We start from the raw sequence: 27720 nt of genomic DNA, 5'->3' as shown, positions 1-27720 counted from the left end.
CCAATCGGTGTGGTCGACGTAAAAAGCATACCTTCAAATTTTTCGTGACTTTCATTCAAAATTTCAATTCTCTGGCAACCTGTTTAGGCAGCTGGGCTTGAATTAATCACCCGCCTGCCACATTTTCATTCATTGTGTTTCGAAGATTGGAGGTCACTCGAATCCGGAATGGGGTCGGACCTCTGCTTACAATTCCATTCATTTGACTCTTTTGCCATTGAATGGGCATGTCCTCGGCCTGGAGCGTCACAGCTGCAAGCCAGCCTCATATAACTAATTGGTCAAATATGTAAATGTCAGAACTTTTTCTTGGAAATACAGACAGGTGGCATTTGCAAACGTGAGTGGCATTCACATGACAATCTTTGCCGCTCAGCCTTTCAAGCTTGATTGCGCATTACAGGAAGTGTTGCTTGGAGCCAAAGAGGTTTACCGCATGACGTCAGCTTGGCGGCATTTCTTGGAAAGTCAAATGGTGAAAACAACGTCGGACCATTAGTGACACATGCTCTCCCAGTCATTTCGATTATGCTGTTACCAAGATGACTCAAATGTGTTTTGAGAAATATTGCAGATTATTTCTGAGACTTTATGAAACACACATCGATTGTAGCAGGTAATCACTCTCTAAAGTGCTTTGTTGCAGCTACAGCTCTTGTGAAAGCAAGATTCAAAGAAACTGTAGTTTATAATTAATAATATTTATCGAGCCCTTTTTTACTCAGAATTGGGTGGGCTCTGGGTTCTGTCAACGTCTACTGAATAATTTGGAAAGCACAGGTAAGAACTACCTGCATGGCGTATCAACGTGGTGACTGCAGAGTGGTGGAGTATAGCAAAAGAATAGAAGACCCAAAGGCAAGGAGGCACATAGGCAAAGCAAAATGAATCTGTCCCTCAAACTATTTATTTTGAAAAACAAAAGGGCAATCAAAATACCAAATAAACCAAGTCCCAAAATCATCCGATTTCAAAATAATCAAACATCAGGAGGCCAAACACTCAAGATGACAAGACAGACAAAGAAGGACAGCCAAATTGAAAAAAGCAGGGAAATAAATACAAGCTGACAACGAGGCACACATGGACAAGACACGAATGGCGCCGTGTGCATTTCCCCCCAGTTTTTTTGTTTTCAATTGTCAAAGTGATATAACCAGTACGTAGTAAGGCCAAATACTCACTGACTGCTTTGCATATGTACTACGTATATTTAAATGATGCTGCGTTGTTGCGGTTTTTGTTTTGTCCCCTTCGGGCAACACTAAATCGTCTTAATGGACAGAATTAGAGCGGGTCCAATCCAGGCTGGCGATTACCAACGCAAATGTGTGAAATAAAAGGGAAACGACGGTGCGTCTGTGTGAAGGGGCGGAGAAGGAGCGGGAGGAGGAGGAGGAGGAGCGGGATGGAGAGGAGGAGGGTTGGGATGAGAGAGCAAGAGAGAGAAAGAGAGAGGCTGCTCCATCCGAACCTCTTGTGTTGTCACTGCTGCGCGGCTCCGCTCGCCTCGGCCGCCTTTTGTTTGAAGCGGACTCACACCGGGGACCACAACCAGTTCTTTTTTTCCCCCCCTCTCTTTTCCGTCGTTTTCCCCCTCCTCCCCTCGACACCGTGCGTGCTCGCATCCGTGCGCAACTTGTGCGCGCTCTCATCCTCCCGCCTGCCTGCCTGCCTGCACTTGGACTTGCATCATGACCATTAGTTCGAGTTCGGGGGCACCTTGCAGCCGCGTACCTCTGGAATGGTGGGCACTGCACGGCCGCGTCATCCAGGGGAGCATGTAAACGCCAGAGGAGTTTGGGATTTAACGCAACAAAGGAGCAATGATGAGCGTCTTCTCGCTGTGCTTGCTCCTGTGCGCGGATCTACTGGATTTAGCCGTGGGTAAGTGACAAGCCCCCATGTTCCCCAACCCACACACATGGATGCATGAATTATAAAAAAATGCCGGTCTAAGCTGCACAAAAGCTTAACTGTGCACGAGGGGGGTGGGGGGGCACAGTGGAGGTCAACTTTTCCGGACCCACCTAACTCCCTCTGCAGGTGCACTTGGGAAATTAAAAAAAATGTTGCAGCATCACCTTACAGGCTAAAAAATTAGATGCAGTTCCAGCAATAAGAAAATCCCGAAATTGGAGTGTGACGCTATGCAGCTCCTCCTTCCTGTCACTGTCATGCATCCGTTTATGCCCAAAAATATTAAGGCATTTGCCTTATGGCGAATAGAGCCGAATACATCATTTGGGTTGTATTTTATTTTTTTATGGGGGGGAAGGGGCGAGGTTGCTGTGATTTGTCACTGAGGCTTGTCATGGCAGTCAAGCAATGACGTTGGCATGAAGACTTTAGACATGAGCAGTGGAGCAAAGGCGAAACAGCCAGTGAAACAGTCCTATTTTTATTCACGATAAGCTGTGGTAGGCTATATGCATAAAAGTGTCTTTCTGCAGCACAAAAAGATCAACTTGTGTTGTCAAGAAAAGCACAACAAGAATGCTGTGTCCGACTTGACATGATATGAAGCGTTCTGACCTTTGTATCTTCGGAGGTTGTTCAAGCGCATGAAATGATTTCTTTTTTTTTTGCATCACACAAGTGGCTGCATGATTGGAAAAAAAGCTTCAGGATTGAATGGCTTATTCACGTCCAGCTCCGGTTTCCGAGCTGTCACTCACATCAGCACACATGTTGACTCATAATGTCCGTGCATGGCGCTGGGCAAGAAAAAACACCACACTGCGCCTCGTCCAGCGCTATTTTTGAATGGTTTAACAAATATGTGAAAACAAACAAAACAAGCAAGAGCCTTTTATAAATATATTCTGAAAACACACACTGACAATTTGGGCCCAGTTTTGATGTTTTCTCAGAGGGGTGTGCAAGCTCACTTTTGTTACCAGCAGTTTTGATATAATTGGCTGAGTTTAGTTTTTTTGAGGGGACGCTACAGTTTCTTCTGTTCCAAGGTTTGCACAGATTGCAAACCATCCCTTTACTGTATTTTGTGTTTTAGTAGTGCTGACGTGTTTCTGTTGTGATGTATCGGCACACCGGGGCTGTTTTCAGTCAGGTTTTTTTTTCTTTTGTCCAATTGACTTTTTCAGCACAAGCCAAGTAGGCGTTATGATGAGGATTGATCTCAGCTCTTCCGCTGTAGGTCAAATGTTCATTAAGAGGAACCTGATTCTATTCAGGTTGACAGATGGATTATATCGGCTGTGGTGGAGTTTTTTTCAAATGTCTTTTGGCTTCTTGAGTTGCCCAGGGCATCCTTGGGAACTTGAAGCCACGAGAGCACAAATAAAACGTGTTTGGTGAAGAGATGCACAGCAAAACTTGAAAAATGCTACCTGGAGGACCTGAGACTCGATGTCGCTGTTATGTGATCTTTAATTAGCAATCTTGTTGAGTGGCTCAAGAGCAACCACCGGTGGTTGCAGCCATGGAGTGCGCTCAACTACATAGCCATCTGCAACCACCATCCGATGAATCAAAATTTTCACTATGAGGGTTTTGTAGTTTTTTTTTTTTTGTCTTTCTGGCCTTGCTCGCATTCTCTCCAAGCAATGACAAAGCTCCATTTTTTTCTTAGTTTTTTTCTCAAGAGATGTATTGAATGGTAAAATTGAAATTTAAAGAAGACAATTACAACAGGTTGTACTTGATTTTCCAGAGAGTCCTACTTGAGTTATCTGAACAACCAATCATTTATTAAATGTGGCTTCCTCATAAATTCATATGAAATCTTTTGAAATGTTCTCAAATGTCCGTTGTGGTCATTCCCTGACATATTGTTGAGACTCTTTGTTTCTTGAGGGTCAAATTGGAATGACTGGATGGCTTAGTGAGGGCTTTCCAGTGTTCAATATGTCAATTTCCGCGGCGGAAAACCTGTGACCACGCGAGTGAGTCACGGATGCCCGAGGCTCAGCGGTGCGGGAGAGGGAGCAAAGGCTGAGGCGTCCGGTTCGATGCCGCAGAAAAGCTGCCGTGGCAGAATGAAGTCAAGGCAAGCTGGCAGAGGTTGAGTGATGCTCTCGGCCGGCGTTGTTCTTACTCGGGTACCTCACCCTTCCTAAACAACGTCCCCGACGAGCCCGGTGTGCCAAAGGGATTCCCCTATTAAATTGATTTCTCTCGGCAGGATGAGGCTGAATTGCTTCGTCATGATTTGTGAGCAGTTGACTTTGGCAGCGTTTGGAAAACTCTTGTTTGTGCAGTCATCAATCAGAACCATGCAAGAGGGATTCAAGCAACTGCAGGTCCAGAATAAATCTTTGAATTTTTCTCTCTCAAACAAAAAAACTTGCCAATGAGCATTCTTAATGAAGACGTGATTTTTCTTCAGCCAACAAACGTTCCATCCACCAGGGATTGAGGTTTGACTTGAGTCACAATCAGAAGAGTAAATGTGCAATGAACACATTTAATTGAAAAGATCCAAGATTTGCAAAGTTGATCCCAAAGCTCTTCAGTCCACCAGATAAAAACGTAAAAGGAAATAATCTGGCACACGTGAAGGTTTGCTTCGAAGATGGATGATGCGTGGAGGCAAGCCGGCGGATCTCTTTGGGCTCTGATGGTTGGCGTCGCAGCGTGACTGTCTGCTGCTGACACACTGACAAGATAGCGGCTGACGGGAAGGGCTTGCACTGGTGATGCTACTATCTAGCAAAGCACCTCCAGGCTTTGCTTCAGTGCTCTTCACATCATTTCAACCTGTCGCTTTGGGCTGTGGTGGCCTCGCCCACAGACACGAAGCAGACTCCGGCATTTACGGCTAAATGCTAAAAAGATGGCAGACTGATGGCTGGAGGAGTCGGCTGGCCTTTCCTCTGACATCCAAAAACTCTTGGAAATGAAGTGTTCAAAACAACACAATTTGGGTGAAAATTTGAAAGTTGGGTCAAATTGGTTTGCACAAAACAGTCAATAGTTTGGAAAAGTTTTTTTTTTTTGCAAAACTTGGGTCAAACTGACCCAACTTCTTGGGTCGGTCCAAATTTTAACCCAGTAGTTTTAAGGGACAACAGAAAAAAACACGGCATGATTTTTAGATTCATAAAGTGAAGCAGCATGTGGTTCCTTACACTGCTTTATCCCTCTTGACTCTGTATCATCAAAAGACATTTGATGTTTTGTGTAAATAAAAATAGGAATTTCACAGGTTAGCGAGATGGTATACTTTACCCGGTGTGTATGCGTGGCTCGGAACATTTATGTTTTCTTCATTTCTTGCCGAACTGAACGCTAGTATGCTGACATAATGGCGGCTCAAACATTTAAGACACTTTTTAAGCAGTACAAGTGCACCTTTTCATGCTGTCTGGCAGTCTGTTCAAATGAGGATGATATCCTATGCACAAGCCTTTCGGGAGCTAGACTAGTTATGCAAGAAACCTTTTACACGCCCCCCCGCAAGCACTTTTGCCAAAGCTCCTGCGGGGCATTTTTACATCCACACCCCACAATCCAGTTTGAGAAACGCGAGTGTGCCGCACAGCTCAGCAATGCCCATTAGTCCTTCACTCTATTATGTATTCTACTGATAGCTCTAATGCGACAGTCTAACGCCGTGGCTGTGTGCTTGGGAGAAATACACAACGTTTAACCTTGTAATAGCAAGTGATTTAATCAAAGAATAGAGGCGTCGTCGTGGAGCAACCTAAAAGCACTCAACGGTTGACCCAGGTGGACTGGAATGAAATCGAGTAGCATTTGATGGGGAAAAAAAAGAAGTACTTTTCTTTACGGAGACATCTCCTGAAATAAAGGATTATTTGTGCCTTTTCTGAGTAAACTCTTGTGACTCAAAGTCCCACTTAATGAAATGAGATAAGAGTGCATGAAAACCCGAATCAGGTTGGCGATCCAAAAAAGGATGGCTTTTGTTGAACAGCCGCGGCAGCTCTGCGCACTTTGGCCCACGTGCTAATAGCCTCTGGGAAAGCCTCAAAAAAGTTCAGTCGCCGTGCTTAACGGCGCGTAGGCCGCGCATGCGCGACGTGAGGCCATTTGTCGCTTCTTGATGTGACTGTTAGGGGCTTTGCTCTAACGACTTCAAGCGAAGCTCAACTGTAAGCAAGCAAATCTGTGGGCGTGATTTGAGCGAGGGAGGGATTGTCTTAAATCCGGCAGATTTTATTGGATTGCTCAAAAGTAGGACAAAAAGCAAAGGTGATTCTAAGAGGCTTATGCCAAGCAAGCTTTGGCCCACCTGAAAGTTAAAGTCTGCTGCGACTGGGAGCACTCAAATTTTTTGGCTCAAGTGGTGGACCTGACATTGGTTGCACATGTACAAAAATGATTTTATATATATATCTCTATATATATAAATTTGTGAATAATTTCACATATAAGTCGTCGCTCCTGAGTATAAGTCGCACCCCCACCCAAACTATGAAAAAATGCGACTTATAGTCCGAAAAATACGATATATATATATATACCTATAACTGTATACTCAAACAGTTAGGGACTTTACATGGCAGACGTTCTTTTTTTTCATAATGGCAATCAAACATATCTGTCAGGTGTGTTCTTCGATGCAGTAAGAATTTATGTTAAAAAAAGTGCTTATTTTCCCAAAGAACAAAACAAACAAGGTCCTTGGATGACCCAAATCACAGAATAAAAAAATGCCAAATAACAAGGGTCAACGTAGCATAAAACATACATGACTTGGAAAAAGACTCAACTCGACTTGGACAGTGAACACAAAACAATGAAGTGACAAGGACAGAAACCAAAAGACTTGTACAAGCAAGCGATGAGGCAATGAGAAACACTTGTGCAAGACACAAGATGACTGCTGGTTTGTTAGAAGAATCATGGACAAAAAAAAAAGACACAAGGAAAACAGGAGAAAAGAATAATTTGTAGAAAGGATTATTTGGTTTATTTTATTGGCATGCCGGTTCCCTTTTTTTTCCTAAACTCATTTTGACTACTCTTTAATTCCGTCAAAGAACAGTGGGCTGAGCACACAATGGCAAAACGGTGTGTTTTTAATAGCATCAAAGAAAAGGGCACCGACGAGCAGCGCAAAATGTCTTTGACGGCAATAAGCTGCAGGTTGGAGGATATGGCCGCATTAGCATTGGTGGCGGCGGCTAGGAGCCTGTCAGCCAAAACGCGCAAAACGCAATCATGCAGTTGACATTTGCGACACAACAAAGTGGCATGTTTGCACTCAGCTCGACGCCGGGAAACAATGAAGATATTTTCAGCGTGGTATTTGCATTCAAGAGGATGCAATGCCCTCAGTGTGAGCCGCGGGGGGATAGTGGGGGTTCGCAATGCAAACAATGCAAAAGAATAGGTAAGCCCGATGACAATTCTTTCCACTGTGCCTGCAACTTCCCACCCACACCCAAGTTCTAAACGCGCTTAGAATGATCAAATAAGACATTTTGTGATGAGCCGAGACAACTCGGGGCAAAATCAGTGAAGGAACTTACGTTTCTCCACCGTTCCCAAGTCCTCCATCGGCAGATGTAAGGCTTCCCGCTTGGCTGGCGTGGGAGTTGGAAGCAAGTCGGGTTCCTGATGCAGCCACGGAACGAGAGTCTGCCCCCTCGCCACACTTGAGACCACCTGTCATCTTCAGTGGCACAATTGGATCACTGACTCTTTTCCCTTTTCGCACACAAAAGATGGATAAACTGCATTTTTACGTTTGAATTGATCTCATTTAAGATAGGCGGCCGCTTTTTCTGGGTCAGTTTTACAATATTTACGTTGCCTGCATTTCATCGTAACGTTAGTGAATATTCTTCAAGATGAAGACTCGTCGCTGTGCCAGACAATTTAGCAGCCACACAAATCACATCTGACAACACCTGGAGATTTATTATGTCTTCTTTTTCCACTCTCAAAAATTGCTTTCATGCAATTTGCAATGTGATCAATAACTGGCTAAGAATGTCATTTTGTTACATAGTCACCCCTACGTGCTAATCGGAAGTTGGATTTTAATATGGGCGTCCGTAAACGCAGCATGGCAGCAGTTTGAGATTAAAAGCAAAAACACGGAAGGCCCGGACGGAAAAGGGAATGAGATGGGAGAGGAAGCCCGGGGCGGGGGCTGACGTGGGGGGAGGGCGGGTTGATAATCTGCGTACTTGACGTCACTGGATGCTGTGCAGATAGTCCAGAAAGCGAGGAGAGGATTGTGTGGCTTGTGCATGCATGCTGGCAGATTATTCCCACTTTATGCATGCTGACTTGCTCCATTTGTGCCATTGGGGATTTTGATTTTGTTGCCCCGGGGCACAACATCCCTCGCATTAAAAATACTCGCCTACTACTAATAAAAGCCATCAATCTGTCACGGCAAAAGCAGGTCCTGCCAACGAGGATGGGACATTCCAGAACGTACGTCTGCCTCCCGCGATAACATTCATCAGCAAACCTTTGAGTCACTTGATGCAAATTGGGAATTCACCCCCTCCCCAACATTCAAAACTCAAATGATGGCCGCGGATGTTTTCACATCAGTCAGTGATGCTAAGGTAACACAGAGGTTGTTAGGCCGCATCTTTACACAAGCGAAAAATGATATAATTTATTCCCGCCTAGTCAAACTGTCAGTGTTGATTGCGGGCTAAAGTGAAGATGGCGGAAACCTTCCACAGCTGCATCTCGCTCACTTTTTGACTGTTGTCCGAACACATCTTGCGAAGGGTCATGGCTGTAATCTTTGGTAGGAACGTCAGCGCAAAGTTTTTCAAGAAGGCCAGGACGTCCCATGACACTGTGCAGTCCTATTTTTTGTGCTTTTGTCTCAAAACCCAACAAGACCTTTTTTTGTTACAATTGTATTCAGCCAGCATCCAAAGCAGACGCTAGCACATCACTGAAGATTTAAAGACTTCCAAAACAGCCACTTTCTATCTGTCTTTTTAAGTCATGCATTATTCACATCAAGTCTTTGCCAAAATGAAAAAAAAAAATCTGCGCTTTTAACAGGACTGAAAAGACATTTTTGAATATGCACCAAAATGTATTTTTTGTGCCTTGGCGCTGTCAGCTTGCTAAATGAATGTGTTCTTCTCTCCATTGTTTGCGTGTGCCGCCAGGGCACGTAAGGCGAGCAGAGCCACTCGACATGCTGATGCTTCACTATCGCCGGGTAAAGAACGTTTTTACATGATTGGCCTCTACATGTCGTCGCCCAACATGCATATTAACAAAACACGAGCACGCACACGGAACTGTACTTGGCAAACATACGTCTTTTTTAATTGCGTCTCCTCCGTTGAGACTTTTAATGGGGGCCTCGTAGCGGCCGCCTCCATTTTGCTTCACTTTTATGCGAGTCGCTATTTCCTTCCCTGAGCACAATCTCTGATATGAAACGGCCATGCCTCGCGTCTGAAATGACTCACAATTAATTTTAGTGCTGCTTGAGAAGCCGTTCTGTTAAATACAGTGTGAGCCAACGCAAGCGGCTGGGCGGTCACCCGCAGGATGTTACGGCGAGATGATATTAAGCAATTAATAAACAGTGTGGAAACATTGTGGTCGTAAAGATTCATTCAGGTGTCGTTGAAATGAGCGTTTGTTCAGCGCTGAGCGCTTTACGGCTCACCGCTTTGGACGTTTTGATATTATGGCGTCGCACTTGGGATTAGAATGGCGTTCGCTGATTGAAACCTAAAATTAGGTTTCAACAATTCTTGGGGATGGCGTTCCACATTTGGAGACAGGATTTTGTAAATGGCGCCAAGGGTCGACCAAATTTTAACACCAGATCTGCCAGATCCTTGTTTGGACTTTTCATACTTCACAAACAACAGTGTCGACATCCTCTTTCCATGAATGATACAATAAAGATGAGTTGACAAATCACTTTTGTCAGCGCAAGATTGATCGTTTCCATCACGGCGATCCATTTAGAACACTACAGGCCAAATGTATCTGAGGTATTTTAGCTGGTTTCACTTGTTATTGTCCAACCAACTTCAAGAATTCCAGTCTTGAGGCAACATAATGTGAACAATGCATTGTCAAAGATTATATTTTGCAGTTATGATGATTAAAAAAAAAGGGATTTGTTTGAAAATGGCAGCTCTCAGCAGCAATCGATTCAGTGACACTTTTCCCGCAAAGTTTGGAAAACCACATGCTTCAGCTGCCTCCGTTATTGTTGTCGCCGTCATATGTCATCTTCATCTCTCCGTTGCGAATGAAAGTGTAAATCCTGTAATCTTGCATCTCTCGTGTTGATTACGATCCCGGGGTGACCGTGCCGTCGGAGCTCAGAAACTCATCCGTCCCGCGTGATATTAGACCTTTTGACGCAGGCCGGATCCAATCCCGTTTGCAATGAATGTGATTAGCGGCAAACAATGAAGTCGTGTTGCGGGGAAGTGGAGGGGAATGAGGGCCAATGATGCCATTTGAATGAAGTGTTGATTCAAAACAGAGAGTCACAATATTGACACTGGCATTGGAGCCAAAGTCACAATTCTTAACCAATCTTCAAACTGTGATGAATTTTCAAAGCTCCTCGCTGTTGAATGAGATTTCAGGGATAAACGCGGCACGTCATCGTGATGACCTCACCATGGGACATTATTTTCATCAGATCTTTTGCAAGATTATTGTTCTTTCACCGCCGTGGCTACACAAGAGTAATTGTGGATACATAAAAGCAAAAGTTAGTGGAGTGTCGCTTGGTGTAACAGCGATCCAAATAATATTTAGTATGTTGCAATAAATATTTCGACCAGCAATTTATGCCCAAAGTTGTTTTGTTAAACATAACGGAGAAAATGTATTGCGTTACTGCCCACTTCTGGTCTGAGCTGAGCACAATTTTTTTTTTTTTTTTATGTGTTTGCTTTTACTCATGAAGACAAACATTTTGGAACATCCCGGAGCAGAAATAAACTACTGATGTGCTGTTTCTTTTCCTCCATACATTTATGTATGACTATGGCAATAATGTGACTTTCCATTCGTCGTCACCTTTTTTGCTCCCAAGGCAGCCCAGGAAGTGAAAGCATCTAAACTGCTTATCTTGGAACTCAGATTTTCTTCTTGTTCAACCTCCTTTTTTTACTGTAGTTATTTCCATATTTTTTTAAATCACCTGTTGATAACAACATGATGACTTCCACACACACACATAAGACTAGATGCTTGAATTTCCTGTTTTTGTTGTTCAGAAAAACAATTACACTACTTTTTGTTACAATGTTCTAAAATTTTGTTCCAACACCGGCTGTTTAATACCTCAATCGATGGCTTTGGCTCATGACTGCGTGAAACTCCTTTATTGTATTCATCATTTATGCTCAGTCCGGTCATCTGCTGACCTTGACAGCAACATTGGCAGAAGCAATACATTGCAAACCTATGACAACATTTGAAAGAAAACGTATAACCTTTCTAGGTGCAGTATATTTGCTGATAAAACGGCAAATGTCCAAATGCGTCTCGACTTTTGCTTCTGTTGTGTTCACATTAAAGAAAATGACTGGCCATCACCTTGCATTTGTATAGCCATTTGCCGTTTGGCAAAAGAGGCCTCCCTGTTAAATTGAAATACTTTGCTGTCATTTTATTCGCCTTGATAGATGCCCCTGCCCGGCCGCCGTCATTTCCTCATCCGAGGCATTTGTGTAAAGATCCTCTGCCATTATCCAAGGTGCTTCCAACTCCACGCAAATCTGCAAGACGCCACCGATCGCTATCAGCATGGTAATCTCCCAGTTGTCAGCACAGAGGACTGCATAATTCCAACCCTTTCACCATTCCATCTCTAACTACACACGAGTTTCTATTAATCCCATTGTCAGAGCTGCACTTGCAAGCAGACGACGGGAGGATTAGAAGACAGCCGGCCGGGAAGGAAGACTTTGAAAACCCCGCGTTGGTTTTCTTTGATTGAGGGCGCAGTCGAAACCGCAGGGCCACCAGGCCTCGGTGGGGTGCCGTGTGCCGACGCCTTGCCGCTTAATAAACAAAGCAGCACACTTAGGATGAAAAAAAAACATTGACAACATTGCTTGCAGGTGTGTGAGCCTGATACACGGGGGCATTTTGCACAATCACTCGCTAGGAAAAAGCAGCCTGTTGTTTCTCAAAACACCCACTGCACTCTACACACATGCCATGATGAATTCACTTGAGCATTTCCTTTCTGATACAATCAAAATAATGCCAAGCATGGTCAGAATAGCAACATGTGACCAAAAGCGTTTACTCGCCACAAATCCCTCAGCAGATTAAATGCACTTAGAAAATGGCGGCTGTCGTCATAAAGGCAGGCTGGGATGAGTTTGCTTTTGTTTCATCGGATTCGAGTTTGAAGTCTTTCTTTACCTTGGCGGCTTTTGCTCCGTCTTTGTTGGCTCTTTGCTTCTGTAAACTTTACTTTTCATTTTGTCACCGTCAGGACTGTTTATACTTTAATCTACTTGCTGACAGCTTTGTCGTTGACTCCAATTTAAGTGATAGCTGTTTGGTTTCCTGCAAGATGCTTTGGCCTTGAAGTGTGGAAGAAACATTGTCGATTCTTTACGTCTTGGCTGCTTGGATGTCAGAAAATAAAGCAAAGCCGTACTGGCACAGCCACGGCGAGCCCCACAGTCGAGGACAATGTGGTCCACAACACTGCCTGCTTTCACCAGAGTGGTGCTGCAATTCTTCATCTTTAGAATATGTTGCATATGATATCAATGCACCTGGGAACTATTTTTATTTCTGGGAAATGGCATACACATGTCTTCTTTCAGAATAGACCATCTCTTCTGGCTAGCACAAAAAGTGGCACATGAGAGAGCTGCGAGCTATTTGATATTCTCAAAGGCTCGGCGGCCGCTCCGGATGGAACTCTCTGAGTCGCCGTTGTCCTTTGTCAGTGAGGGCGGGACATTGACAACACACTTCAGAAACTGAGTGTTAGCTTGCTGGCTTTTGCACAAAACACGTATCTACTCAAAGTGCTTCCCTGGAGTAGTACTTAATGCTTTGTGACTTGATTTGGACAGAAGTGGCGAATGTAGAGCGTAAAAGGTCATCAGAAAAAAAAATACAGCATTTTGATATCATTTGGAAGCATTCAGTTATTATCTACGCAGTGTGTTCAATGTAAATATGTTATTTGCCCAAACATTTAAAAATACCACATTTTAGATCTGTAATTGCAATACCGTGAAACCAGAATATTTTGTGCTCACGGTTATGACATCATCAGAATCTGATACCAGAGCAGGCCTACTCCGGAACTATCTGTTCCGATACTGTCATGCTCCTGTTGGGAGCATCAGAGGTTTGCAGTCCACTCGTCCGTGCCTTTGAAAGGCTCCTCCATCACCACGTGTATTTGTGCTTTGGGCAGCACTCTGACAGAATCAAGCGCTTGCCAAATGCTCAGCTGCAAAGCGTCAGCAAAAGGTAATCAATAGAGATTTGCAGGGGGAACTTTTCCCCGCCATCAGCTGCGACACGGAGGCCCGCCCGCCGCTCGATTGTACAAACAACGAGGCTCAGCTGCAGGCCTTGTGTCGTTTTCAAGGGCTTGGCCACGTTTGGAATCACAACAGGGGGGGTCGCTCGCTGAGCACCTGTGCCGGGTCAACTCCAAAGGTTCTGCTCACGTACCGTCCTTTTCATGCTGTCCTTTGGCGGCGAACTAAAATCTAATTTCTGCAATATGGGGCATGTGTTCATACAGATTCACCTAAGAGCGTGAAATTTGGTAGGCATATCTATCATTAGTAGACCCTCGAAAAAAAAAGTCTTCATCCCCACAAAGACAAGAATTTGAATTCTGTCTGACACTCAGACATCCTGTCACAAGCTTGGCGACTCTGCCTTGCCAAAATGTGAGTAAGACATAAGTTAAGTCTCAGCAGTGCTTTAGCCCTGAAATGTTTTAAAAAGGCAACCCCCGAAGGCAATTTGATTTTGGCGTGTAAAATTTGTTTGACATGAGTAAACCCGCCCCAACAAAATTCTCAAGAAGTCATGCCCAAAAAGATCCAGCCAGTGAGTCTACCACGGAACAGACAGGCTTGTCGAGAATCGAGTAACCTACAAAGTCTTGCTATCCGCCTTGAAATGTCTTCAGCACCTCACGCCAACTTCACTTAGAAGTGCAAAATATGCTCAACTTGTTTATCAAGTGTAAAAAAAAATCTCAAAGCTTTGCTCAAAAAGGCACAGGAAGTTGGCCATTTTGATTTATTGTTATTTTGGAATCACTCTTGGATTTAAATACATATGGGCTATATCATAATAGATGTAAAATGTGTACATTTATTCAAAATGAGAGCGAGGACACTTGTTTCTATTTATCGAAAGGCTCAAGGATAATTTGGGATTCTTTTTTTTTTCGCACCGCTGTATGCAGTGAGTTGATGAAACGCTTGATTAAACGCAAGGCGGAGGAGTGCTCACGTGTCTTCCAAAACATATGCAAATATTTTTTTCCTTTTCCACATTCTTGCCTTTCATGCATTTTCACACGCAAGGCTTGCTCATGCATATTCACACGAACACTGGGTCGGGCCAGGCCAGGCTGGCCACAACAAGAATGCAGGAGCCATGTGAGCCAGAAGAATTGCGTCGGCACATTTTGAGTCGAGTGAGTTGTGTTCAAAGCCACATTTGGAGCCGAGCCTTCCACAATCAACTAAACACACATTTTCAGCCTAACAGCTTCATGAAGGAGATTCGGCAAGTTGACAGTTTCATGATTACCAGGAGCAGATTCATATGTGTAGCAGTCTAAGGTTTCAAATTTCCATTTTTCATGTTGACTATAAAAAAATAAGAATTACACATAAGCCTACTTGTGCCTTGAATAAAAAAAAAAAAACATGCCAGTTTCATTATGGCCTCATGTTGGGTATTACAAGTGGATCCTGTATAAGGAGTCTGCATTTCAAGCCGAGTGGGCTGATTTGTCCCTCTTGATGACCATTCATTGCTAATTTTGTCTTGAAGCTTGCAAACAAAATAATTTCAATGTGCCGTTTAGTGTTTTGTTTGAGAAATGCGTTTTCTTTTCACAGCCTTCGGGGAGGAAACTTAATTAAAAAAATATAAATTCTTTTACAATGGAAAATACTTGATGGATTTTAGACACCACCTGGCAAAAAGGTTGAAAAAAAACCTAAATATGCTTGTGCGGACAAAACTGCAAAGATGATGCTGCTTTAAAATGCGCATGAATTCTTTGAACAAATGATACTCTCGCATGAAGGCCCAATTGTTCCATGAGAAAGTTGGCTTGGTAAAGGAGGTTTTTCATCTGTGTCCCAGAGCACGTACACAACACGTAATGCTTTCTGAGAAAGATATATGTACATACATATTTTGTGCCATGCACTAGATGAGAGCCACAATAAAGTGCAAGATCTCCCAGGAGGCTTCCGAATAACAATCTGTCCTGCTGCGTCAGCCGTCAAGCGCGTCTCATGTTTATCCGGGCAGGAATGCTTTTTTCCCACCAGAAGCTTTGATAAACTGGAATACAGAATGACTTGGATTGAATTCCATTTTGCCTTTTGGTTTTTGATTAGCCAACCCCCTTCACTGTTTCTGATTGCAAAAATGTTTCATCGTTGGACAATGTGGTCAATCCATAAAACATTTTTGTGATTTAACTGATTTGAACTGATATTTCATATTGACATGTTCAAACCAGTATTCACATTTTCTTTCATAGTTATCATTGGTAATGTTGTAGACAATATATTTGAGCAAGTTTGCATCCTGGGCGGGTCTCACTTTTGGCTAAACCCTCCCGAGATCTCCGTTTTGTAGAACTTTCTCCAGCAGCTCGATGGTGGCAGCGTGTCAAATAATTGAAGGTCATTCCATCCACCGAGAGGCCAAGCATGATTCCATTCATCTCATTTTTGCTCCGCTGATGTCTTTACAATTGGATCCTTGCTCGATGCACTTTGACGGAGGCTGAAATAATGCGGATCATCTCTGAATATCTTCAGAGAGAGAAGGATTTGAGGGGAACGCATCGTTTAATGATTCATTATCACTCCAGGCCAGTGGAAATGGATGAGAGCGAAATTTGATCCTGATTAACAACGCAAATGGGTTTGCCCGTAAAACCAAAGCACACGCAGCGGCTATGCGGCGCGTCTGGTGTTCATATTTGCAACTTGATCACGCATGCGCTAATCCATCACCATTGACAGCCATCATTAGAATCATAAGCAGAGCACGCTCCCAAAGGGAGCTCCCTCTGTGCAAACTGGGGCGACCTTGACGATGCAAGGAGGCAGCTCGGTCAATATAATAACACCAAAAAAAATTCACAACAGATAATTTGCAAACCATTAATATGGCATGCCACACAACTGAGGTGCCAGACATAGTCACACACATCAAGTGTACCGTGTATGCCCTGATTCAACAGTGACCTAACATAGGTTGACCCAAATCTTCAAAACTACAAAGAAAACACCATAACAAGAACTAATTGCTATTTGGACAAGTAAAGTGCATGCTGTGCACGGCGCGAAAGAAACGGAACGGGGAGGCAAGACAAAGGCCACGGGCCGAGAGGGCTGTGATTTAACTAATGAGCCGCAGGTGAAAACAAGGACAAAATACACGGCGGAAACAAGAGCACCACAAACAGAGAAGACGAGCTGTCGTATTTGTGGCGGCGATCACACGTATCATTCCAAGCGATGTCATTATCGGGGATAGTGAAATGAAGAAATAAATTAAACATCGGCCCTTTTGTCTTGCCACTGTTTGCATGGGTAAATGAGGCTTCTCGTGACGGAGACGTCTCAAATGACAAGATTTTAATCTTGACTGACTCGTCTTCTTGACTGTGGCCGAAAGTGCTCGTAGAAGCGCCGTCCATTTGCCATCTCGGGGCATGAAGTTCGAAAAACGACCACCTGCTTTGATATCGAACCGCACAATGTTAAATGCAAACGATTACCAATACTGACATCTTGTCCTGTCGTATTCCGAATCTATCAGGCTGTTGCTAAAAGACAGTCCATATGGAAGGTGCTGGCCTGTCCTCACAAATCTCCACCCAAAGAAAGAAATGACGCCGTGCTGTGCAAAGCAAATGTACATTTTTACATTGCAGTCAGGAACATGTTCTCCCTTCTTTGCCATATTTGGGTCGCCACTTGCCTCCAAATCCGCTTTCTTTCCCAAGGTGATTAATCTCCCAGACAAAGCGATGTCGGCACACAAAAGTTATCCAAGCGTGCACAAAGGCAAGTTGACGCATTGCCTACAAAACATCGACGGACAAACCTTTTTTTTTTTGCCAAGTGCGGAAAATTAGTCGGTGCAACATTTGTTCTTTACAACTGGTAAATCAAATCAAATAGGGGGGAAAAAAAAGGATTATGTAATATTTTAGTTTGACGCAGCAAAATGGAAGATTGCCTATATTTACTTTTTTTAATTAAAGATGAGTCAGCCTGACTGTCACCCTCCCACTTTTATCAAATCACAACTGAAGACAATCAGCTTGACACATTCTGGTACGACGGCGCCTCTTTGGAATGTCATTTTCCGTCTCACCAATCTAGGTCTGAATTTGTGCTTGTGTCGGCGGCCCTGTCGTCAGCGTCAACGTGTGCTGACCCAGACGAATTATACCGAGGTCCGTCGCTCTCGACGTCTCCACACCCGCTTGAACCTTGGGCTGCGCTTTGATTGATAGCGGGATATTTATATGTGCTCTCATGCTGCCAGCTCTCCACGTGTTCCAGCCTATTAGCTTCAGTTAAGAGTGATTTCCTAGGAGACGTGCAGATAGTTTTTTTTTCTTTATCTTTGGGCAAGTGAACAACCACATTAAATGACTCAATTCATCAATCCCAAAGTTTAATTGAGACTATTTTAGGCCTTGTTTTTCTCCTCAAAGCTCCTCATTATGCTTACTTTCACACCTGAAAATGTAATGTGAATGAATCGGTCGGTACCTGGCAAGTGTATTTTAACATCATGGGTTTCCACATTTGAAAAGGAAAGACTTGACCAGACTGGGATTCCACTCTCTGTTCGGGTTTTTAAGGAGCAAAAGGTGAAAAAAACCTGTAAAACACATACAAAAAAAAAATGGATGAGTTTAAACAAAAGGTACAATTTTCTTCCAAATAAACAATGTAGATAAAGTTCAGTTCATTTTACAAAAAGAAAGAGAAGAAAAGGTTAGTTATTATTTCAAACAAAAGTTAGTGCACAACTTAATGCTTGTCATATAGATTAAACAAAATGAGTCCAGTTGAGAACTGTGAGCTCACCTTTGGTCTCCATGAGTTTTTTCCTTTCTCCGTGGAGCTCAGTGCAATTCGTTGCTGCTGCTGCTGCTCACTGGACAAGAGGACTGAGCTGTTTGCTGCTTATAAACCCTGGTGTGTGCATGCTCCCAATAAGGATAGATTGCGCTCAGCTGTTGAGGTCATACCCCTGCAGTGACCTCTTGTGGTCACATGCACCCACAGACAGGTGCGCACCTCCCAGGTCACTGCAATAGTCCCAGCAGTTGGTTGGAGATGAAGAGGTTCCCAATAACGGCGCTTCCCCCACTATGTTGTCTTCTACTGTACTGCACGGAAACCCAGTGAAGGAATCCATTAGCCGTCGGATTCAGAGTGCGGCGTCTCTCTGGCTGACTGCTCTGCAAAAAGCACTTCTCTGCATCCAATGTCAGCTCTAAGTGATTGGAGCCCAATGATCTGTTCTTTACTCATTACATTCGTCCATTTAGATGGAAAGCAGGTGCACACCGGAGCAAAACCGAGCGCGTTGTAAATGTAGTGTGGAAACCGAATGACGACCTGTGGACTTGCGTTAACACACTCCCATGCCTCACTTTTCAACCGTTGGCAGGGAAGTACTTTGATCATTAAAAAAAAAAGAGCACAAGCGACCGCATTTTAAAAGGACTCTTTTTAGTGGGTATCAGTTTTATGATTGGTGGGGGACCGGTCGTACCTCAGTGCTAACCCAGTCTGACCGGCGCAAAGAGCCCAATCACCTCTTAAATGTTGATTTATTTTCTGATGGAGTGTAACATTATCCCAAGTTCTTATGAATATTCAACAACAGCTCATGCATATTTATTTCCAAATCTCTTTGTACCACCAACTGTGTCTTCTAAAGGGCTCATCAAGCAAACATTTACTCATTAGAAAAACAAGTCTTTACTTCTGTCCTCCTGAATGAGGCCCCACCCCTCCCATCCTTGAATATTGCTGAATATGCTTTATAGACTCGTGTGAGGATAAAATCTTTCAGCCTTTCTGTCCGTTTCGCTGGGGCCTCATGTTCGTAAAAAGGACTGCATTCATGACGACAGCTTTGAGGATAATTGGCTGCATGATTTAGGACCTCGGAGGGCTCTTTAGTCCATGGAGGTTTTAGCAGCAGGCACCCCCTACCGCCAGGATGGAGATGTTATTGGAGTTTCCAGTGGAGGGGCGTGAAGCGGCCTCTCAGGTCCATTCATCTTCCACGCAGCACGCCGGCTTTTTCCCGCTCATTAGAGCTCGACTTACGCTCTAATGAGGAAGCAGGCGGGGAGTTGGCAACGGGGCGGAGACACTCAGCGGTCAATTTATTTTTGTTTGAAGGTGACCACGCCGTTTAATGGAGGGCGAGTGCTCGCTTCACGTGCGTCCCCGGAGTTGCGCGACTCCTCCCGCTCAACTTGTTTGTCTCCTCGTCTTTCTTCCGCCCTGGCAGAGGAGGCGCTATTCCTATCGTGAATAATGCGTGTCAAGCGCAGAGGTCAAATGGAATGGGTTGCGGGAAATAATGACTGGAGCCAGGCTTGCCGGGCCCGCCACCAGATTGTGGATCGAGCGGCTAAGCTCGTCATAAAAAGACGGGAGGGGTAGGCCGCCGCCGTCGGATGCTCGCCATGTCCTTTAAGCGTTATGAATATTGGAGAGGCAATGTCAAAATGTCCCCCCGCCCCTCTCACCCCATTCTGGCATCGACGATCCTGATGTCATTTTCACCCGGGCTTGGGGGAATATAACCCCACAGTTCATCGGCGGGTCACACGGGCATGTTTGTTGGCTGCAAAGTCAATCCTTGACAGAGTGACAGTTGCGCCGAACGACTTTGTGCCATCATCCTGCATCACCCTCCGCTCAAAGATAATATTTATTGTGTCTGTCTTCTCGTCATTGAACGACTTTGATGCGCACGCCGTGCACCGTATATTCTGCAAATGTCTTTTCTCCTTTTGTCTGGCCACAATTAAACACATCGCACTAATGGGCTATTTATGGAAAATAGCAAAAAAACAACCCGCAATTAATTGTACCATCAATGATGTCATAACAGGTTTGAATATTTGTTTTAATCCTAAATGGCTTGTGATTTGGTATATAAAAAAAAAACTTCCTGTAACATCTATGAACAACCCTTGGCATTAAAATGTCAATAGATGAATTTGTGAAGAGCAAACTGGTTGCAATTTAAGAGCCGTAAAAACACAAATGTGACAAGTCAGAGACCAGCAGCATGAGCCCACGGCCTGTCCTCCCTCCTTCGCCGTTGCGAGCTCACAGTCAACGAACCACAGTAGCATTATGTCGTCAAGTTAACTGACAGGCGGTGCACAAAATAAGCCATTAAATGTCACTGGCGGGTTTTAGCGCATGGGCGTACAAAAGCCGAGATGTTGTTATTTGGAACATAACATGTCACCTGTCTGACAGAGACAGAGGGGGGGACATCATCGGGGTGTCATTTGGAACGTAAGTCAACTTTCACTGTGACTTTGAAAACTTCACAAAGAAGTGATGAAGACACAACGGCATGGCTCTCCCTCGCTTGCGTCACAATTTGCTTCATGGCTCGAGTTTCATTTGTTTTTATGTGTCTTGAGGAGCATTAGTTTGCATTGTTGGTCCTCATTTCCTTTGCTTGTGTTTAACAATTGTACTCTCAAATAAAAAGCTATTTTTTTTCAAAAACTGCATCATTAATTTGATATGCAAAATAAAAGAAAAAGTGTGATTGCTCCGTCACTTGCAAGGGACTGCCTTCTGTATTTGTTTTGTTTGGGTTCTTTTAGAAATGGCACTTGTTAAATCAACATGTTGGTTTGCTTTAGTGCTTTTTTTTTTTGTGGGTGAGAACGTTGAATTGCTTTGGCTGCTTTGGAATATTAAAAAAAAAAAAAAAACGACAAAATATCACAAAACAAATTGCGTTCAAAGGTACTTGAGCTAACAAAAAGTCCTTGAAAAGCTTGATTATATAGTCAACATGAATGCCTGAGTGAAAGCCTCTGCATTATTGTCAGATGGGCTCAAAGTACACAGATCAGCTTGTTTGTACTGTCGTGTAGGTAGCATGATGGAAAATAAACACTTATGTTCTTCATTGTATACTGTCAATTTAAGCAATTACAAATACATTGCAGTATACATGTATAAAAGCGCTTATCAGGCTGTCCTTGTTTTGTTTGAGCCAATTCCGTGTAAAGTGTGGCAGATTCAAGTTCCTTGTCAAGGTTTGGATTTATTCATCACAAGTGCCATGATTTTGCAAAGATTTCTGAAACAAGAGTTTTTCTAAAGCAAGGTCAAAGAGTTGATTCTTTTGAGCAATGGCCAACCTGTTTGCTCTTGAACAGCTGCGGCTTCTTGGCAGCCGCTGATAATTGTTTGCAAATGTCAGTACTTCAAAGTGATTCACGGTTATGGCGGAAAAATCTCAACACCCTGACTCATTTCCAGTTTAGCTTTGCTTTTTTTCTTTCTTCCAAACATCTCACTCGCTCATGTTTAAGAGACACCTGCTCGGTACAATTTGGCAAACAAACGCACATTTGCGCCTTTGTGCCTGCTTTAATATCTCAGCGTCCGGAACGGGCGGGATGAAGATGGCGGTTGATTAATATCACATCTGCCCATGCATTGGAGTGCTGAAATAATTTAAGCCCTGAATTATTGGCTCTGATATTATCTATGAGATTTTTCATTCTGAGGAATGGCCCAGTCCTTCACCGGCCCGGCCAGCTCCAGAATTAGAGGCTCTCTTTAGCAGCGACGTTCACACCCGATTGCTCGTCCCCCCTGATGGCGATAACCCAATGTCCCGGTGTGGCTAGCCGACCTTGTGGGTAGGTTCACGGTTTTGCCAAGGATGACGCTCGCCTTCCTTACTTAAAAGGGGAAGTAGAGACGGATGAGCCTCGCCGCTCATGGAGGGGTGGCGGAGGAGGACATCCTCCATCCTGGAGCTTGATGTGATCACGCAGCCATCGCTCAAAACGGCTACGATGCACATTTCGGCCCATCGCGCGTACCGCCGGTGCCTTCCTGATTTACAATCAAAACGCAAACCGGCAGTCCATCACACGCAGACTATAGACACTCATCTGGAACAACAGTCCAAATAATGATTCCAATCTCATAATTTACACCATTGACAAAGTTTTAGTTTGTATTCTTTTTTGTAGTACTTCCGGTTCTCTACATTTTGGTCCACATTTTGCCTCCATGTCACAAATTTCTTTATTTTGGTCATAGAAAGTAATTTGACATTACTTCTTGTTCTTTCGACTGCTCACTAAGGCAGATCAATCGTTTCCATCTCACTATGTTCTCTCCCCATGCTTGTGTGGGAGAATGACTGACTAAAGCCACGATTCCTACCGTCAATTACGATGTATGAACGTATACTGGCTGAGGCTGTGTGTTTAGTAAGATAATTATCACCGTGGTTTGATTGCGTTGTATATTTCTTGGCAGCTGGCGCGGTGCCGTATGTATAAGCCGCCCGTCGTCTCAGACAAATTCAATTATTTTTGACACGGAAAGAAAACAGAAACAATGGCTGGCACGTCGTCCAATAAAATGAAGGGGCGAGCGAGCGGAGAAAGTATCCGAGCGTTTAGCAGCTCGCATCGGTGTGACACGTGTTACCTGTCGGCAGTTGCCCGAGCGCCCACGCGCCGCTGGCTGCACACAATTATTGCCTCCTCACAGGCTTGAAAGGAGCTGTCAAAAATAATATTGTCTCTCTCCGACTTGCGGTAAATAAAAACTTTTAAGCGCTTTTCTATCGAGCTGCCGCTTTTTCTCACATCATCACACAACAATTAGATCCAAATGACGTCAGTGGAAGCATCAAGGCCATCGGCTCTTTCGGGATCTTAAACCTATACAAAAGGTTTCAAGATGGAATTGGGTTGTTCTTCTGGGAAAACTGCAGGCAAGATTATGGAGGCTCGGTCAATCAATCAAGATGACTGACAGAATGAAGAGTGATCAGCATCAAATGTAACAAAGCAACCGTGGTGGACCCACAACACGTGTGGGACGAAGCAAAGGCCACTTCCTGTAAAGCCATCTTCTTATGTGGCTACTGGCAAGCGTCAGACAACGTTTTATGACTTATTGATCCTTCTTCTGTGGAGGAGTTTGCTAAGGATCAGTTATCTGCTCTGTAACGTGAAAAGCTGGAGTTGAAGGAAGGATCTGTGATAGATTGTTTCTTGTCTGAAATCACTAAGCTCCTGCCACATCCTTCTTTTCCACTGTAGGCAGAAAACTATGTACGTAGCATTTTGCATTTGAGAAAATAACCTCCTTGCCTTCTTTGCTTTTCGTTCCAAGTTTAGCTTTTTTTTTGGGTGGCGGGGGGTTCATTACTCAATTAAGTCCTTTTCAACACCTTGCTTTTTTTTCTTTGTATTGACGGCTGCTTTTTTTCCCCTTTTTTAAATGTGTATTGCTCGCAGTGGCAAATTACTGCCTCTGTGTTAAGTGGACGTGTCCATCAAATACAAACAGCTCTGAATTAATTTTATTCACTACCAATACCATCTACCAATATGGAAGGAGTGCACAAGTTGGTTATAGAAATTGAGCACAGTAACTGTCTGTGTGGTTTGTGGGCCAATCTTCTATTCCTCCTTAAGGCTTGTAAAGCTATGTGGCGAACATTGGAGATGGTCCTGTAGTCCAGAGTTACAGGGCGATCTTTCATTTGGCTGCCATGACCGGGGACTAAGATGCTGCAGAGCGAATGTGGTCTTTGCTACCTGAACCTGCCAGATGTAATCTATCTATGCCTGCTTACATTAATTTGCCTTCCTTTCCCTAATGCGCTTTGGCCCAATTAACACAGTGGCTCTTTTAGCAGTGGAGCTTGGTGGGGTGGGCTTGGGGGTTTATGGGTGGGTGGCGCATGTGTCAGAGTTGCACTTGGCTGCATCCTCGCTCCGAGTGCCTTCCCAAACGGAGGACCGGCTGTGAATACCAATGCTTGCCGCTTCCTGCAAAGAGTGATAGGATACGTATTCCCACCGTTTGGCTTCCCCAAGCGAGACATTTTAGAAATGCATCAACTCCCGAAGGTTAAAGAAGGTGAAGGAAGAAAAGCCCTTAAAGGCACGCAAGAGTGCACAATTAGAGTGCAATGATGGGGGGTGAAGGAATTTGTGTCATTTAGGAAAGGTGCTGCTGCTTTATGTACTTTTACAGGGAACATCAGAGTCATTTGCTTCCATTCTCACTCATCACTGCCATCTTTGCAAAAACTAAGACCATCATTAGGCATCACTGTTTTGTTCCGATTTAATGCACCACATAGCAGATCAACAAGTACAATGATAGGGCCACACTTGACACACAATATACATGCGGGAATACACAACAATCCAGCTAATTGGAATTAGCCACAGGACGTGACACATGTCCTATTGATCACTGTAAATGTCGCCACAGTAGGCAACAATGGTGCTGAACGCTGAGAACCTGTGATTGGCAGAATGCAATGCCCTTTTAGTAGTTCAATCAGAACATATTTCATCAGCCCCAAATATGAAATTTGCTTCAGCGACAGCTCGGTACTTGTCAGTCTTGCATGAATTGTGAAATGGTTTGACTGCGTCAGAAAATGAACAGAAGAAGCAGCTCACAGCAGGTACCAATCATTCCTCAAGTGTTAAAAGGTTGAGTGAAATGCACTGCGAGGGTTGGTGCATCGTCTCCCATCCCATTAAAAATAATGCCTTCCAAAAACATTCATGATGCTTAATTTTGCCAAACGTCAATCAAGGAAATGTAATCCGGTGCGGTGCAGTTTTCATTAGAGCGCTAATATGCTAATAATTAATTAGGGAAATGTTGCAACGTTACCATACAGCGTGGTTGTAGAACATAAGCGAGGTGTAGCCAAGCGAAGAAATTACAATACATTTCTGTCAATTACACTTGACAGTAAAGATAATTGACCTTAATTGACTTCCAACAGGAGGATATGAGTTGTACAGGACACTACAAGTCACTAAAGTTTGTCCCATCTCTGTTGCCCCATGCAAAAGCACGACAGTGCCAAAAATCTCTGATGTTTTGACCTTATTTCATGATTTTAATCAGCACACCGACGCCCTCTCAAACACGTAATCGGCTTTGGGCGTGTCTCTCCTCTTTCTCCTTTGTTTGACGGTAAATGCTGAGCGCCCGGTACAAGGAGGCTTTGCTTGACTCGCCAATATGCCGTCACTTTTTTAGAGAGTTGCCTCGCCCTGGAGGACTTTGATGACTCCGTCGAAGCGTGCATCTTAAGAGGCCGCGGAGGGTTGAAACAAAGCATGTCGGCAGCGGGCTGGCGATGCAGGCGGCGGGGGGTCTGGCAGGACTTTAATCCGGGCCGCAGCGCTGATGAATAGCCGCCAGAGTTTCATTCTTACCGCTGCGCTTGGCTGCTGAACGCTGATGGAAATCCTGCGTACCCATAAGGTCCTTTTGATGCTATAGCCAAGCAAGGATCATGGCCCCCGGCGCCAGGCCTGTTTGGGGGCCAAACTGTTGGTGCTTGGTGTCAGGGTCCAGGTAGTTTTGAGCCAGTGCTTCCAGACTTGTGGTCACATTAGGCCACAACAAAGGCATCTAGCTGCTGCAGTATGAACACAGACACTCATTGAAAGAGAGTTTCCAGTTTCCCGTTGATCTCTGCTTGCTTGACACCATCTTGTCAGACCAAATCATTGAGGCTCAAGATTTGCAGAGGAAAAATCTCAAGATGAAACCATGTAGAACAAATGTCCCTGAAAGCTAAGATTGGATTTCACAAAGGGCAAGAAAGCCTAGAGGGACAGCTCGGACATGCCTTGCTCAAGGGCAGCTCCTTAAGGTCACCATGCAGTCGAATGTAATGCGGGTGAAATTCAATTAAGACGCACGTCCTGTCCTTGGGTTTTGGGCCTCTGCGCCACACTTCATTTTTCCAAAGTGCGTCGCCTCCATGCCTGCGAGTCGCGTGATGATTGGGCTCTAACATTCTGACTCGGTCGTGCTAAATAGCAAAGCGTGCGGGACTTGAGTCACAATTTTAGGACTTAGGACTATTGGGTAAAACTGAAGGCTTGACTTTGACTTGATAAAATTATGGTGACGCGGCTTGAGTTAGACTTGAACATTGCGTAACTTGACAGTAGGAATCTGCTAGCTCGAGTGAACACACGAGACACGAGTGTAACTGATGTAACTTCTTAAATAGGTGCCCCCCCTCTCTTTTCTCTGATGTCAAGGCCAACCAGGTCTCGAACTTGTACCTCTGAAAGCCTTTGAATGTGCAGCAAGAGTGACGCAGGAGACATACGGCGTCTCAACTTCAGCCTTGCTGAATTTTGACATTCAGAGCAGCCATTTTCTCCACGCCGCCCTCCCTCATTTACCGCCAGCGCTCGTGACCCGCGCTCAGGCGAAACTTCACTCGCAGAATGCAAAAACGGCGATGGACCGAGCTGCTCGCAGCCCCCCAGCTCCTTCAGCGTTACCACGACAACTTGCTGCTTCTGAGACCCTTTGTTAATATGCCACCTGAGTCTTGTGTTGCTTATTAAAGCCACAATAGAACATCTCCTTTGTAAATACAAACAGACACTTTGTAAATGGGGAACCCGAGGTGAAAATAACATGCAGACACTGTTTATCCCAAATGGTATTTCCGTGTAAAACAATGATTCCGCTGCAAGCAGGCTTGTGCGCAAATCAGAATATAAAGTAGCATAGAAGAAGATAAACTGCTATTTGGAAGATTGCTTTTTTTGGTGGACGGTAATCAACTCGGAGCGTTTGGTGGGGCGGGTGGTTTGTATTGGCCTAGCGCAGGTGTCCATTTTGCTTTACAAGGCAAACAAATAACCCGTCTGAGCAGAACAGACAAGTTCTGACACGGCCCGAATGTATTTGTGTCTGCCGCCGATTTGGCGAATTACACGCCCGTCCGACGTTATCTACTTGGCCAGCGCTTCATTTGTATTCCGGGCTTTTGTGCGGACGTTCAAATGTGAGAACCTATAACATTTAGCTAACAGGCTCTCATTTATCTCCCTGAAAGTACTGCAAGAAGAAAGCTTTGTATTCATTCACTGGTTTTTACACTCTTTGACACTCAACGGAGGTCAATTGTTAATGTGACGGGCTTTAGAAGAAGCTTCATTATTTTGCAGTGACAATAATATAGATATGGTGAGGGGGGTGAAGCCACGACTTTCTCAGATTGGCAGAAGTCTCAGTCTCTAAGATGACTTATTTGTCGTCTTTGGCTGAGAAAAGCCTCTTCCGACCCCCATCATCTCCGCCCGACCTTCAAGTGTCAGCGCAGATATCGCAAATTCACCCCACAGTCGATGATGACAAGATGTTTTTGAAATGCACTTAGCAAGGAGCCAGATGGCTGAGTTATTTCTACATGACTGACAGGAGGGATGCAATTACG

The 27720-nt window shown here is 44.3% G+C and overlaps 1 protein-coding gene and 1 long non-coding RNA gene across 5 annotated transcripts in view; one reads left to right on the top strand and one right to left on the bottom strand.

Annotated features, from left to right (window-relative positions):
• The window catches only part of LOC148391205 (uncharacterized), a 37154-nt gene extending 18823 nt beyond the window's left edge, over positions 1–18331 (bottom strand). For all 3 annotated transcript variants that reach the window (XR_015861331.1, XR_015861332.1, XR_015861333.1), the window contains exons 1-3: positions 18267–18331; positions 17946–18057; positions 7464–7641 (exon numbers count right to left, since the gene is read on the bottom strand). This is a non-coding gene — a long non-coding RNA (uncharacterized LOC148391205). The remainder of the gene's footprint in view (positions 1–7463; positions 7642–17945; positions 18058–18266) is intronic.
• The window catches only part of igsf21a (immunoglobin superfamily, member 21a), a 95180-nt gene continuing 68894 nt past the window's right edge, over positions 1435–27720 (top strand). The window contains exon 1 of one of the 2 annotated variants that reach the window (XM_088389901.1): positions 1435–1887. In XM_088389901.1, the coding sequence (XP_088246027.1) occupies positions 1827–1887 (61 nt within the window). In that variant the 5' untranslated portion in view covers positions 1435–1826. The remainder of the gene's footprint in view (positions 1888–27720) is intronic. The other variant, XM_088389902.1, reaches the window with a different exon arrangement.

This window comes from Syngnathus floridae, chromosome 11, assembly GCF_059516105.1.
Source record: "Syngnathus floridae isolate MCC-2025c chromosome 11, RoL_Sflo_1.0, whole genome shotgun sequence".
Classification (NCBI taxonomy): Eukaryota; Metazoa; Chordata; class Actinopteri; order Syngnathiformes; family Syngnathidae; genus Syngnathus; species Syngnathus floridae.
The sequence above is the reverse complement of the archived record's forward strand: the minus strand, read 5'-3'. Positions and strand labels throughout refer to the sequence as shown.